General features: G+C 37.6%; 1 protein-coding gene across 1 annotated transcript in view; it reads right to left on the reverse strand.

Annotated features, from left to right (window-relative positions):
- Positions 1 to 16,689, reverse strand: part of ulk4 (unc-51 like kinase 4) — an 83,011-nt gene that overhangs the window by 29,957 nt on the left and 36,365 nt on the right. Inside the window, exons 22-29 of the mRNA XM_085176488.1 lie at positions 9,496 to 9,629; positions 8,949 to 9,070; positions 8,588 to 8,644; positions 8,132 to 8,183; positions 7,506 to 7,600; positions 5,189 to 5,240; positions 3,373 to 3,562; positions 2,339 to 2,431 (exon numbers count right to left, since the gene is read on the reverse strand). Coding sequence (XP_085032614.1) covers positions 2,339 to 2,431; positions 3,373 to 3,562; positions 5,189 to 5,240; positions 7,506 to 7,600; positions 8,132 to 8,183; positions 8,588 to 8,644; positions 8,949 to 9,070; positions 9,496 to 9,629 — 795 coding nt within the window. The remainder of the gene's footprint in view (positions 1 to 2,338; positions 2,432 to 3,372; positions 3,563 to 5,188; positions 5,241 to 7,505; positions 7,601 to 8,131; positions 8,184 to 8,587; positions 8,645 to 8,948; positions 9,071 to 9,495; positions 9,630 to 16,689) is intronic.

Here is a 16,689-nt window from a genome sequence, read left to right on the forward strand (position 1 = left end):
CAGCATGAGGTTCTCCGGCTAAAGGTCATAGTAAATGTAGTTGTTTGAAGGTGTGTCTGGACTGTGATAATGGAGAGAGAGACAGCAGGCTGCCTTCCCAACGTTAATGTCCCCAATTTACCATCTAATTACTGCTCGGCTGGCTTCATAGCCACACTTATCTAACCAAGACCCAGGCAATTTAATTTCTGATTGTATAACCGCAGTGATGGAGGGAAAGTTGTGGAGAAAGGGCACAGAGAAAAAGAAAAATGTGGACTAATGTTAATAAATTAGAGATGGTGAGAGAATGAGAGCGAGGGAGGCAGAGAAAAAAAATGTAAAATGTTGTTAATAATGTCAAAGGAAAAGAGTGAGCGCGAAAACAGATGTAGAGGAAAGAGTCCTGACACCAATTTGAAAAGTTCACGTCACTCTACTTGTGTCTAAGAAAAAGGGGGATGAGGAGAGGTGGTGGAAGAGAAGGATGGAGACGAAATGGGGTAATATTACTGATAAGAGAAGTAGGGGCATACTCAGCTGTGAGGACGAACTTTAAACTCTAGGAGTAGAGGAGGATGGGATGGATAGAGATGGAAGGTGACTGGCAGTGATTAGAGATTTGTTGAACTATTATTGCTGGAGAAGATAAAATGTGGAAAGAAGCTGGGATGGAAATGAGGAAACCACAAAACAGAGGCTTAATCATTGTTCCAAATTAAAACTTAGTGATTAAAGATGAAGGATTAAATGTAAATCTCTGGATCAACTGCAGCATTTGACCAGGTACATGTCCATGTCCAATTTGTGTTCCACCAATATGAATGACTGCATTTCTAGAGCTAAAATAGAGCATGCCTTAGACAGAGTCAACTAAATCTAAAAATACTGAGAGTATTGTTGAAGTAACAACTACAGTTTACAACATAGTGTTCCTGAGCTGAAATGTGTATCTCATAGTGTAAACTGCACATCGTTTTACAGTTTTCCCCTGCTCTTTCCTCCAGTTATCTTCTGAGCCAGGTGACACACATCTAATTATACTTTCTAACCAATTAACACTTCTCCTTTATTCTCAACCATTCTGGCCTCATCAACATTTTCTTTTCTCCCAAGATTCTCTTTCCTAGTTCCTCCTCCTATCCTTTTCATGGCACCTTTATCCACTTCCCTTCCTCAATCTTTCTGCCTCCTCTCTTTTCACCCACACTTTCTATCCCTGCCAACAGCTGAGAAGAGAAGACAGATGACCAGAGAATCAAGACTTACTGACAGCTGCTGTCAAAGCACATCTATCAAACACACATACATCATCGTGCACACACATGTGTTTACGCACGCACGCACGCATGCATGCACACACACACACACACACACACACAACATGCACACACAAGTGAGTCATCTCATGGCTAGACAAGAAATCAGCAAATTTCCTGTGCAACAGCAATACATCATTACCACTTTTTATTTGGGTGTCAGATGACTGCTTTTCTGAGCAATGTTTTTTAAATTCCTGCATAGTGAATTACTTCCACATTATGCAGTAGTGAATCTCACTTCAACGCGAGCAATAATTTTGTCTTAGTGTCGTATATTTAAAGAACGTGTGTCGCATTTTTAAGCAAAGCTTCTCTGGACTAGCTAGTGTGCCAAGGTATATCAGCACAACATGTCAAGTCTTTACACATCTCAGCTGATACAGCACCTTATGCCTGCCACTAAACTGATTACTAATGTAGAAAATGCTGCCTTTAAGGGTGCTCAAAGGGTGTCATTGAATGCAGATCACCAGCAGTGCTGGAGCTGTGAAGGTTTTGTTGCTATTAGCTCTGAATGTGCATCACCTACAACAAGCAAATAATCATTTGTGTATATCTGTGTTCTGGAGTTGGCAAATAAATTACTGCTTATAATACGGAGGAGTGTGTTTGTGTGTGTTTAAGACAGTGAACATTCATCTGTGTGTGTGTGTGTGTGTGTGTGTGTGTGTGTGTGTGTGTGTGTGTGCGCAGTGTGTGAATGATTCACAGTGCTGAATTGGGAATGAATGGCCTTGGCATTAAAACATTACAGAGTGCCTAAAATGCGCCCGTGTATATTTGTATCTGAACCTGCTAGGACTGCAAAATACTTGCGTGCTACCTATTCTACGTCTTGGAAAAAAAAATAGAGAAGCAGATAATGGATTTTAATGGATGCTAGGAGTATTTTGTAATACTTTCTTTACTATATTACCCATAAACAACATTATCCTAATAAAGATTACAAGTAAAGTTCATATTAGCAAGGTCACAATGCTTCAACAGTCTTTCTTGTCTGTGATTAATTGTGTGTGTGGCTGATGTGTTCACATTACCTGCAGGTCTGACTGTTGTGTTCAGTCATTGATACCAACAGTTTGAGTGCATGGAGGGGTATAGGCTCCGGTGCTCGTAGAAGAGTCTCGTACCTAGACATAAACATGTCTGAGTACAACATTTGGCTTTCGAAGTGTTAATAATTAATGCAGTGTTCTGATCATTAGTAAGAGAGAGTAAACTAGAACAGATCTGGAGAGAGGGGTGAAGAAGAGGGGGAGGGGAGAACTAGACTTATAATAGGAGAAGCAGAGAAAAGAACGTAGAGAGAAGCAGCTAGGGGAGAAACTGGGAGGAAGAAAGGACTGAAAGGAAGGAAGGAGGAGAAATATTGGTAGAAATAAAAGTGAACAAGCGGTAACCTGTGAGGCTATCATACAAGCATATTTTTTGTACTGTGTAGCTATTCTTTGACTTGTGTAAAATGCATTGTCCCCTTTTCATAGATTGAACAGTCACTTGCCAGTTATCTGTATTTGTAGAAGCATTTTACAAACTACAACATATTATAAAGAGGTTTGATATCAACAAATCCACACCATATCATTTAAAACTGATATACATCTTCAAAAAAACCCTATTACAACAATTCTTTATTGTTAGACTTCTATACTTCAGTCTCAGACTTTTTAAAGATCAACTCTGAAATCATCTGTTGCAACTGAGCTGTCTTTAACCTGGCACCATCACTAATGAAGCTCTTTTGGTTATAATATTATGTTTATGTAAATTACTTGTGTCGGGTAAGGATTAGGTCAGACTTATTGTCTTGGTTGTAAAATAGTCAAGGGAAATTTTGCTTTAATGTGAACATAAACACCTTAGCACAAAAGAGTGGGTAGACATTACTTTAGTATTGTATATTACATATTATTATATCTATCATTTAAACTGGCAGTCTGTCATTATTTTGGTTAAGCTGTAGTGATTTTAAAAATGTCATCCAAGGGGAAAGTATCTGTTCCTATAGAGACAGCAAACACAGAAGGAATCTAGAAACACTGAAGCTGCACTTAGAATAAACCAGACCAACCTTGAAAGGAGAGATTCAGTGATACACGAGAGTCCATCCCCTCTTTTCTCTGCCGCCTTTCCTTCCTTCTCATTTCTCTCTTTATTTTCCTCTGTCCTTTCCTCTTTTACCTCAGTATCAACACCATCTTGGACCAGCAGGATTAGACTGAGTTCAGACAACACCCTCAAAACAAACACAGACCACTCCACTGCACCACACAAAGACAGGAAGAGAGAGTATTATTAGGACTAAGTGTTTAGAATACTGTGTGTGTGTGTGTGTGTGTGTGTGTGTGTGTGTGTGTACCATGTTTACATATCTTTGTGCGGACCAATAATTGCAAGTTTACTATACTTGTGGAGACCAACAGCCCTTATTGGGACAAAATCCAAGTCTCCACAAGTTTGAAGGCATTTTTGAAACTCAAAATGTGGTTTTTAGTATCAGGGTTACAATTATGTTATGGTTAGGTGTAGGCTAAGGGTTCATTTTTGATGGTTAGGGTAAGCAGCTAGGGAAAGTATTATGTCAATTAGATTAGATTAGTGTGTGTTGGGGGTCGGGGTAGTTAGTGTTAGTTGGACAAGTATATGTCACATGATTTACTTCCATAAATGAAAGGGGACAATGGGTTCTGAGGTGACAATAATATGCATAAACAATTCTGAATGAATTTGCTGAATGGCATTTGAAACTTTAGGATGTCACAAAACTTTAGATTAAGGATTAAAGAATGAACAGTCTAAGGAAAAATCTAAGACCTAAATCTCTGACTCTACAGGCCTCAGTTTTGCAGCAATAGGACTTTGGCACCCTGCAATCATTGGGTCAACCACAAACTCCTCCTTATACTAAAGTATTTTATCATACCAAATTATTAAGTCAAATGGAAGGCCGTGTGTCTGATAGATGAAGTTTGGCTGAAACTAGGTCATGCAACAGGACAACGATCTCAAGCACAGCAGCAAATATACAACAGTGGCTGAAAAAGAGTTGAAGTGGCTCAGTCAAAGTCCAGACCTCAACCTTATTCCTCCATAAGAATGGCAGAGAATGAAAAAGTCATACAGAAAATGATTGCTGCAAGTTAGTGCTGCTAAAGGTGGTTCTACAAGCCTTTGAGTCAGTTGTTGTTGTTTTTCACACAACACTATAAGAAACATTAGACAGAACACATATGTAATATATATAAGAATACCAACAAGCTTGGAAAAACAACAAAAGACCCACATGGGGACGAAATATTTTGAGCTTCAACAAGACAACAAGTAGCACCATTATAATGGCTAACAAAAAACCTTTTACCCTGACAGCTGGCTCTTTTGCATACTGACCCATAAAGTCAAAACTGTAATGACTCAATCAGGTTCCAAAACCCAAAAGAAGCTGTTATTATTGTATTGGTGATATGGTAATTAATAAATGCAGATACCTATATTTTTTTAAAGATTACTTTTTGGCATTTCGCTCAGTTGTGGTACAAACATAAGCAATGCTGTATTGCAGTTTTATCTACCTGTATCGCAAGGGAGCTGGCAGTATGCTAGTTTGTTAAATGCTGTAATATTTTCAGATTGTTTAGGTAAGTAGTGAACTTTTTCTTCGTGATCTCATCTCTTTGGAGAATTATTAGAACCCTAACAAACAGGAAACAAGAAGAAAATCACTGCCTGTGACAGGAACTAAAGGTCCCCAGCCATCAGGCTTCTGAACCCACTCTGCCTCTTTCCCCATTTGCCATTTCTTTTTCTCTCACTCTGACATTAACAATTCTTCCCTCATCTTCTCTCCTTCACACTCTCTTTCCTCAAAAAACTGACCCCACCATTCATACCATTTTTGCTGAAAGCCATTGTTGTCAGAGGAGGCAGGATGGCATCCACGACCTTCAAGAGACATTAACAAACAAACAAAAAATGTTATATGATACTGTATTTGATCCTGGTCACCAAAGAAGCAAGTTGGTTTTAGTATTAAACCTGTAACAAGCTAGAAAAAGCTGTTATAATCTAGTGTTTCACAAGTTCAGCTACAAATGATGTCATGGATGTGAGACAACTCAGGTTAAAACACTGAAGTGAAATAAAAATCCACTCCTGTGCTGACGGCTTTTAAGAACAAGGTGTAAATATTAGTTCAGTAATGTCCTATATATTGTAATTTGAGGCAAATGAGGGTATTTATAAACATAATCATAGTGTCCTCTAAACAGCTATAGAGTTAATATTCTGTATAACATTTCTAAAAGCAGAGTCTATATTTTTAGATAAAAATGAACAGGAGACGCTGTACTATATTAATTCTGCGAGCATCAACCACAGACCACTGTCACAGAGGATCAAATTACTATGGAAATGCACTGCTGAATGGTTTCTTTGATCAAACAAACAAACACACAGACACGCACGCGTATTTTCACAACTGTCAAAGCTCTTATTTAGGTATGAATCTGTATTGCATGAATTTGCATGATTACTAATATTACCATAGAAACACCACTAATGCTGAGTGAGGATGTGTGAGGTCATTACATTGAAAGCCACAAGAAAAAAAACTACAAAGGATGTTGTCCACCACTTAATGGTTGGTGTATTACTATCACAACCATCAAAAGACTGCATGGAGCTCTGTGTGTGTGTGTGTGTGTGTGTGTGTGTGTGTGTGTGTGTGTGTGTGTGTGTGTGTTGAGACGTGCAGATCTGGGTGCATTCTCTCTGAACTCTGTAACTATGGGCAGTGCGTTCCTCGTATTTATGAAAGCCTTTCTTGTTCACATTTGTCCGTTTTCCTGTCTTTCTCCTAGCTGCTTTTTAAGTGGTGCAGAAAAGAAATCTCATCACTCCAACAGTAACTAAAGAATAATTTGTTGTATAATATAAATATCCAAAGTAATTAAAGTGTCTAATTTGCATTTGAACATGACTAAAAAGAATCAGTGTTGAGTTAACTTTTTTAAGAACTTACCTTGTTATAAAACAACAGCTGGTTTCAACAACAATTGTACCTGATTGCTACTAACTGCTGTGTACTGTACAGCTGTGTGTTGTGTGGCTATTTAAAATGTATTTTAAAATTATGTTGCAGTCTTTTAGTATTTTTCTATTAATTTTTAAACACTCTAACAAACCCAAAAAGTAATGAAGTGATCTTTCAAATGCACATTCAAGGCAAAACATCATTCCCATTGACAAAGTATTTTCAAACAGTTTTTTAAAGGTCTGCACAGCAATTTAAAATGTCATTTTCCACATCACATAAAATCTGTTTTAACAAAAGAGCAGTTGTGGAGGCAAAACTAACTGCAAACTAGCTTCAAACTGTGACAAGAAATTAGAAACGTAAACAAAGTCAAAAATGAGCGTGTCCTTGTCCAGAGGACAATTAAAGCTAATCTGAGTTGGCTGTGGGTAATTAAAGTGTCTTCCTGTGTTATTGACTATCAGTATCCACAGCCTTGCTTTTTGCTCCTATCCCCAGTTCCTCAAGTCTTTTCTTTTTTTCTCTCTCTCCATCGTGTTAGCTTCCTGCTGCTGTTTTCCACTTCCATACGTCAATAGTCATTAAACACAATCTCATTGTCCCATCCCATCAACGTCTCTCTCTCTCTTTCACACACACACACACACACACACACACACGCACACACACACACACACACACACACACACACACACACACACACAGAGGAGGTCTGTCGGTTCAATAGTTGATTAGTGTCTCTCCTAATAGTCCTCTGTCCTATGATCACTAATAGACAGGTTTAGTAGACTGGAAGACACACAGTAAACAATACCACAGTCCAATTCATATTATTGACAAAGTCTACAGAAATTCATTCTATCCTAGCAAAGCAACTTGCATATTACGTTTTTTTCTAAATGAGAGAAGGGGAAAATTGATGCTGAAAATCTGACAGTTGCAGAAATACAGAATAACAGGATGATGACAGGTTGTCTCCAACGTCCCATCAGAGGAAATGTACTGACATTTGTTGAATATCACAAGATACCTGTCCTATATTGGTGTACTAAACTATCAGCAGACAGCCAGTCAGTCAGACAGGTAGCCAGTCGAAAACCTACAACAAATGCACACTCAACCATTCATTTAATGGGATATAGAGTTGCATATTTTCTTCCACAGATACTTACATCACTATGATATGGACTGATGAGTGCATGGTGCTGGCTCAGTACTTCCACGATGGACAGAGATGTTCTAATTAAATCTTCACATATTGCTGTACCTAAAGAAGAATCAAACATAATAATACAAATACTCATGTTCTCAATAAAAACTGACCCGTAACTGAATACCTTTTAAGGATAGGCATATATTCTGTTTGTGATTTGCTGATAACATGGCCTTTGAGCACAGCGCTTTATCACAGCCCTTGATTCAGGTGCTTGAAGAGTGGCTGAGCCCACACCGCAGCTTGCCTTGTTGGCAGGCATTTGTAATTCAGTGTCATAGCTGTCTTCAAGTGCTGTATCTGTCTCTCTCCTTACCGTCTCCATGTCAATACAATTCAATATTGACTTGTAAGATAAGCTCGAATTTATAATAATCATTTTAACTACGTTATTTATTCTTTTATCCTTCATTTAACCTGGCAAGTTAAGCAAACACACTGTGCAACTTTAACAAACAATGCAGTACATGAAGCTCTGTAGAATCACAGTATCACAGACTAATCATGTGAAAAGGGAATACTACTGCAGATATGGCAGGGGTTGATATCCAGTGATAAAGTATTCATAACTGTAAAGATACTCACCCATAGCACTAGCCAGATTTGTTTCATTGGACTCTACTGAGGCAATGAAGTTCTGTCAAGAGATATTTAAAAACTTGATGTGAGTTTTGCTTTGAAACTGTCAAACATTCAAAGTTTTCCTTATAAAAAGTTAGTTGTGTGAATGTCAGACATGTTTTAAGAATTTCAGTACTGACAGTAAGAGAGAAAGGCACCACCAGTCTCTGCAATTTGTAAAACTGTAACTACACTGCTGCTTTAAAATAATTTAGGTTAATTTTATTTATTCTATAATTGAAAAAAAAAAATATAATCAACATGTCTCCTTGTTAAAGTAACAAAATGTGATCAACTAAAAACTTCACTTTAACATTTGAAATGACAAATATCCTAGTCCTATCTGTTAATTTTATTATTTGCCTTTAGCATGTGGAGACAGATAATGTGTCAATTTATGACTGGTTACCAAACACTTACCAACAGCAACCCAATTTGAGCCAGAAACTGTCCTGCTACAATGTGAGATCTAAAGACCTGTGAGGAGACAGACACATTTTACAAAGGTAAGTCAAGATAATGTGATCAGGTGACAACTGAGAGTGTTACAAAACAAGCAGGAAGGGAGGTGATGATTTAGGTCTGCCTCGTTTTAATCGTATTTAATGTGACTATTTTGGAAAGCCTCCTGACTTTTCTTTTAGTGCCATGTACTAAATAAATGAAAACTCTGTGTTCAAAAATAAGAACTGCTGTTTGTCATTTATGAGAAAATCTATGTGAGAAACTGCTAAAGGTTTTAAAACCAAACACTGTGGAGAAGTAATTTTGCTCCATTTACCTGGGATGAAACAAGGTCCAGCACTATGGACAAAGTAGGCAAAGTTTGTTTGAGTTGTTTACTTTGAGCAGTAGTTGGGTGTCTTCTCCCAATCACACCTCTGAGGGCACACAGAACATCCTCTAAAGAAAGGAGACAAGGCAAGGAGTCGCAAACAGATGAGAAGGAATTTAAGAAGGTGGCTATCATCTCTCTTTATTAAGATATATTATATATCATATACTATAATATATTATATACTGGTAAATTTCTCTGGCGTCTTAAACCCTACAAATATATGCGTCTATTTTTCTTAAGTATCACATTTTTTCTTCTAGCACAAGAACCAGAAACAAATCAAGTTTCCATAGTAACCTGACAATGAATTTTGTAGATGTAGATGATGATTGTAGATTTTAAAAAAAACTCTCAGATGTAGTAATGGTAAGGGAAATCAAAAAAATCAACATGTCAAATGAACTGATTTACAAATTTCTGTACACATGGAGGTGAAAACACAAATGGCAGATGGATAATCATACAGTAGTGTGTGTATTTGTGTGTGTACCCATAATCACTGGTGCGGTGCTGCTCAGATATGCAATCAGTAAATCGAGACACTGAGACAAGTATCCTGATTGGCTGGGGTTCTCTCTGAGAGGAGTGGCTTTGCGGAGGTCTCTCTCCAGGTATATCACAAGTCTAGACAGAAAGAAATATTTTCAGCCCTCTATGTAACATTGCAGATACATCAAGTGTGTTTAATGGTTACCAGTCTTTCGTCTGCTCCATACATTGTTAGTTGTTCTGCAGCATGATTAAGTGAGACAGACCCATTAATAAGAACATGATAATCAATGCACAGCAGTAAAATTTTGATAGGGTACAAAATAAGGGGGCAAGAAGTCCATGACACACACAATTTAAGAACATATTTATTCTCATCAGAGTGTATGTACTCAACAGTAATCAATAATTTTCTCTTTACAAATTCTGAGCAGGGAGAGAAGGTTACCACCACTAACTCATATTCATTACCAGCACATAAGTACATGCTTATGTATATCATCTCACGCACGCACGCACACACACACACACAGAAAATAAATGGAGAAATTCAGAGGGGTTCGAAGCTTTAGAATGGCAATGATGCAGGGGACCGGTGGATTACAAATTCTGCATTTTTTTTCTCACGTTGTTCCATAAAAGATGATCATCCATGGTTTACAACTATATAGAACAAGAAATACTTAACTGTTAACCTGTTGTCCAGTGCATTTCTTGAGATTATTTACTTCATTTATTGTTACATTATTTTTGTTTAGTGCAAAGCATTGCAACCTTGAGCCTGGCAACTGAGAAAGACCTTCAGATTACTTATTAAGTTTAATTATTTATATAAATTTTATATAAATTTTAGCCTGGTTGGTATGACCAAAGTTAAATCTCTGAAAGAAGCAGATCCCATTTTTGCAATCCCATTTTTATATCATTATTCTAATTTTGTTTTAACTGAATTTTTCTTACTGTCAATGTCATTGTCATGATGTAATGTCATTAAAAAAATCTATATATTATTTCATCTGCGCAGAGTTATTCTTGTTGTACAAAACTAAACCATTAATAAGAACAAAGTGTTAATAGCATTTTTAAGTCTCACATTTAACAATTATAATGGAGAACTAGGACTGGTGATGCACAGTAAAGAAGAAATAAACCAAAATGATAAAAAATACACAGATTTCATGCAGTAAGTATTATATTATGTTAATGTCATGTTAAGATCCTGTTCCAGATGCAGAAAAAGCCTTTGACAGGGTCGAACATATATAAAGTACTCTCTCAGTTTGGCTTTGGCAGTTACTTTATGACTTGGGTCAAAATATTATAAAATACAGCTATAGCCTCAGTTACAACCAACAACATTATATCTAAACCCTTCAATCTAGGTAGAGGTACACGCCAAGGCTGCCCCCTTTTGCCTCTTGTCTTCGTACTAGCAATTGAACCATTGGCTATTGCCATAAGGAGCAACCAAAATATCTCATCATCAGAACAAACAATATTGAGTCCAAAATTGGATTGTTCACAGATGACATTATTTTAATGCTGTCCAAATTAAAGAGCTCAGCTACTCAAAACAATTAACTCTTTCGGCAACATCTTGGATTATAAAATTAAATAATCCAAATCGGCCATCCTCTTCTTTAAACATTCTGAAAGAATTAAACCACTCATTCAAACAATGTTTTAAGTTGCCAGAGACAGTCTTACCAATCTAGGTATAAAAATCAGTCCTAAAATAGAGGATTTGGTACACGCAAACTACGTTCCAACAATCAACTCTGTTGTTGAATCAATCAATAGATGGTCTATGCTGCCAATCTCTCTGATTGGACGCATAAACATTCTTAAGATGAACACTCTCTCAAAATTTCTTTATCTCTTCCAAGCCATTCTTCTCAGCCCTCAAGATGACTTCTTCACTAAGGCAAAAACAATATTCACTCCATTCATTTGGAATAACAGACGAGCCGAACTACGCCTATTGTTAATGTATCTTCCGTATGATAAGGGAGGTCTGGGTATTCCAAACCTCAAATGGTACTACTGGGCTGCCCAACTCTCTACAGCCTCATGCTGGATTTCAACATCAACCTCATCCTGGGTAAATTTAGAAAGGACAAGCACCCCCTTACTGCTTACTACTTGCCTGTAGTCAGCAAAATATAAAGATTTGATGAAAGATACATTGAATCCGTTTGTTAAAATTACCATTCGTGTCTGGTTCGATGCACTTAAGTTTAAAAATGAGACACCAGCACTATCCCAGTTCTCGCCTATCTGGGGTAATAAGACCTTTGAACCCAGTTGGAAAGATTTGGGTTTTAAAGTGTGGGCTGCCAGAGGCTTGTGCAAAGTTGCAGACCTATTTGACAAGGACACCCTAATGTGCTTTAATGACTTGACACGGAAATTTGGCATTCCAACTAAACATTTCTTCAAATCAGAAGCTTTATTTCAAACACTCAAAAATCCCTAACACTGCCCACTCTTACCTCATTAGAGGACATAGCAATAAACCATCAGCTGAAGAAGGGCTTAATATCCTGCTTTTATAGCAACCTCAGAGACGGCTCTCAAACGTCCTCAGAAAAAAACACAGACTTGCATGGTGTCAAGACTTAAAGTGTAGAATTACCACAGAGGAATGGCAAAAGGCCTGCTTGAAAGCCCAAACACAATCTATAAACACCCAATTTAAACGAACCCAGTATAAATGGCTAATGAGAACATATGTCACCCCAACATTGTTAAACAAATTTGACCCTAAAACTCCAGACATATGTGTTAAATGTGGGGATAAAGGCACACTGATGCATTGTCTATGGGAATGTTCAGAAATCCAAAAGTTTTGGAAAGAAGTTTTAGATGTCATTGCGCGTATTACAAGTGTTAAGCTGAATCCGTGTCCTAAATTATGTATCTTAGGGATTTTCCCCACTGACAGCCAGCTGAGCAAAGTTCACCAAAAAACTACAATCGACTGCCTGTTACAGGCAAAATATAGCATAGCCAAATCATGGAGATCCATTACTAGACCACACTTGAGAACTTTTGACATTGTCGAAATCCCTTATTTAGAAAAACATACGTCTGTGATTAAGGGTAAACATGCTTCCTTTAAAAATATGTGGGGAAATGTTTTGTCGTTTTTGGAATGTGAGGAGATGACCGACAGTGAACAGATATGACTGTATCCATTTAACTTGTACGGGAGATGTGTTGCTGTGATTTTTGAAGAGAACCTGGGGAGCTTGCATATGCTGGACTGTTCAATGGAAGGGCAGGAGATGGAGATGTGAAATTAGATGGACTGAAACGGAAGATTGCTGCAGCCGTTTTGTCGGATGACTTTCTAACTAACTTGAAATCCTTGGACTAAACTCCCGCCAAAAACCCTGGAGTAACAAACTTAAACCTAATGTCTCACTGTGTTGTACCTGGTCTTTGAGCACTGTCTGTTCCCTTGTTTTTGTGTGGTGTTTTTTTTAAACAATATATGGGTATATCTCCATGGGTGAGTGCATATATCTGTATCTGTGTGTTTACGCACACTGTCTATACATGATGAGCATGCATTATTATTATTACACACTCAATTTGTATTCATTTTCTCCTTTATTTTATTTAATTTTATTTTTCTCTGTCTTCCTTGTTTAAAATACTTTTGGAAAAGCAATAAATAAATCTTTGGAAAAAAAAAATTCTGTTCCATGAAGGTCTTTGACGATTTCTTCTATTGGCTGCACCCTTTCGGGGTCATCAGGGTGTATCCATCTACCTCCATCTCACCCTATTCCTACCATCTTCCAGTGTCGCACCAACCATCTGCACATCCTCCTTTACTACACCCATCCTCATGTCATCCTCGACTCTAACTTTTTTTCAGACCAGTGAAACTCATACTTAACATACTTTTTTTTTGTTTTCTAAGTGCTCCACCTGAGCTGTCCCTCAGATAAACTAATTTTTGACTTTGTCCATTGTGGTCACTCCCAATAAAATTGTTAGCATCTTCAACTCTGCCTCCTGTCTTTTTACCAGTACCACTATCTCCAAACATGATAGCAGGTCTCACTACCACCTTGTAAACCTTCCCTTTCACTCTTGCTGGTCTCTGTCTTTCACAAATGACCACTGACAATCGTCTCCACCCACTACACCCTCCCTGCACTCTCTTCTTCACCTCTCTTGTGCATTGTCCTTTGGGTGGTTGAACACGGGTATTTAAAATCGTCTACCTTTGCCATCTCCATTTCTTGCAATTTTACCTTTCCATCTGTCTCACTCTCATTCACACACACGTATTCTGTTTTGTTTCTACTGACTTTCATTTCTTTTTTCTCCAGACCATACCTCCACCTCTCCAGGCTCTCTTCCAGCTGCTCCCTACTCTCACTACAGATTACAATGCCATCTGTAGACATCATAGTCCATGGAGACTCCTGCCTGATCTCATCTGACAACCTGTCCATCACCACTGCAAACAAGAAGGGGCTCAGGGGCTATAACTGATGCAATCATGAAGGTTTGTGACTGAGAAACTAAAATAAAATCAGGAACACAGCCTAAGCATATTTTCATCTTGCATCCCATGAGAGGATTTGGACCTACTGTAAAGTAGTTTTTGAGGTATTTCGGCTGGATCAAAGTAGTGGATCAACCAACTTGCAACCTTTTCTTGCAGCCATTTTCCAGATTGCTTCATAAAGAGACACAAACCTGCCACCTCATGTTAGTCGCTGTGGGAGACTCACAAAGCACACACACAAACTACTGACCCAGCTTTGTGTACATATGCCTCTCCACTGCTGAAAGCCATCACTTTCCACTCTCAATGACAATCTTGACACTTTCTCAATAAGACCCATGCAATTTTATCTCAGAGACCAAAAAAACAAAACAAAAACAGAAGCAATTTCCATGCTACTGAGGAGCTAATTAAACACAACGTGCCTGGGAAAGAATAGGACTGGGGAAAAGATGTGTGTCTCTGTATACGGTTGAATCATGCAGAGTGCTCAGTGGGAGAGAGACAGACAGGTCAACTCTGACAGCTCTAACTCAGCTAAGAGAGGGAGAGCAAGTGTGAGGAAAGAAATAAAGAGTGTAAGTGTGTGTGTGTGTGTGTGTGGGGACACTCGAAGGGAGAGAAAAGAAACAGGCAGAGGAAAAACATGAAGAGAAAGCAAGAGGTAAAAATCACATTAACTTCCTTAACAGTCATTGTAAGCTGTGTTCAGGGTTGCAATTGATGTTCTGGCCCTGTGTTTATCTCAGAGTGAATGGTCAAACAGAAACAATCCTAAGTAATCATGGTTCTTCATTTACACTTTCTGTTACTGATTATTTCCAGAGGACACCAACTAGATCCTCAAGTATATAGATGTTTATACTTCAGTTGCTACGGTGTTAAGGCAATTAATATAGCAGAATCCAATGTGCTGGAACATTTGGGCCTAAAAGCAACTAAAAAATTAAATGCATTGAAAGAGATTCATGCCACTGCCAATTTAAAAATTGAAAACAACATATTTAAAGCAACATTTTAGAAGGAAATGCTGCTTTATTTTCCACCCTGAGGGAAATTTTATGTTTTGCTTTCCAGGATTTCCTCACACTATACCAGATCCAATTCCAAAACTTTTATTCCTCACATCCGGCTCATCTTTTCTTGCACAAACTATGTCAATTATAGCCAAAGTTTGGATCAAAAACCAAATCATTGATGTATATATGAGTGTAGTATAACACACTATTTTCAGCTTTATTTGTGTAACAGGGTAAAATAACAAAACTACATCAAATATTTAATAATATGCTTATTTTTTCTGCATTTATTACTCACAAAATACGGTCCGACCTTCAGTCAAATCAAAACCACAGACAAACACAGATTTCAGATGTTTGAATAAATTGATGAAATAGGAAGCAAAGAGGTGCTCCTCCATATAAATAGGCATACATATGATTACCTTGCAAAGTCTACTCTTTTCAATAACAAATGGTTGGTGTGGGCAATTTTTACAGGACCTCAGAAGAACTATACAGATGTACAAAGCTGAAAGAGGATGCAAAAGCACTACTAAAAATCTGAGTGTTCCTGAGTCTACAATATGACAAACAAGCCTCATCTGTTTTTCATTATTAGATCAGAGGAAGAACAACACTGCAGAGAAAAACTAGAGCTGTGAAGCATGATGGAGGGAGCATTGTGGATTGGCCTGGGCACTTTGCAATCACTGAGGGAACAATATGCTGAAAATTGTACCAAAACGTTTACAGGAGCAGGGCAGGGCAGCAATCCATCATGTACTGGTTAGGAGGGGTTAGGTGAAGCAACAAGTAAAAGACCACAGAGCATAAAAAGGAAATCCATACCTTAATGGGAAAAGAAAATTAATCATTAATGGCCACATGGGCATCATAGCCTGTTGTGGCATAACCTAAAATGGGCTGTGCAATCTATACAACCCAGAAATATTTCAAACCAATTGTTGTGGAAAACTCAAAAGCACCTAGAGGAAATATTTGAAATTAGTTGCTTTCACTAATGAACAAATACATTTAATTTTACTAAACACACATTTTTTCTAAAGTACCAAGGGTTCTTTCCAGCTTACATGGAGATTATTCAATACACTTAATTGAGGAGGATATTAAGTACAACTGGTTGTGGGTTTTTAGTCTAGGCAGATTGCACTGGAATGTACTAAATTATAGGGCAGACCACACTGCATGATTATTCAGTATAGATATCTTAATAATTCTAAATCCTTCCAAAATGTTTTTCTAGCAACCATATATATAATGACCATGCATCTAATTAAATGAGCTATTCGCATTCATAGCATTGCACAGTGTGTTGTTAAACACAAGAAGATCAGTTAATAATCAATTTACAGTTCCAATAGCATAAAGCATCATACATTTGAGGTGCAGGGTAAATACATTTGTAATCTAAATCCCACAGTTTCTGTGCTACATAAAGGAAATCTTACACAGATGAATGAACGGATACATGAATACATGCATGAATGGTAAGATTTGTTGACTTAAAGTTTCCATGAGTTTAATGAGTTGAGTAACAGTTAAGTATTACATGCAGTTTTTCCCTCTATAGCAACCAAAGGAGGAAAAACAGAAGATATTAGCAAACTTGCCTGATTTATGTGCACTTAATGTGCTTATGATAGTT

This window comes from Neolamprologus multifasciatus, chromosome 11, assembly GCF_963576455.1.
Source record: "Neolamprologus multifasciatus chromosome 11, fNeoMul1.2, whole genome shotgun sequence".
NCBI classification, from domain to species: Eukaryota; Metazoa; Chordata; class Actinopteri; order Cichliformes; family Cichlidae; genus Neolamprologus; species Neolamprologus multifasciatus.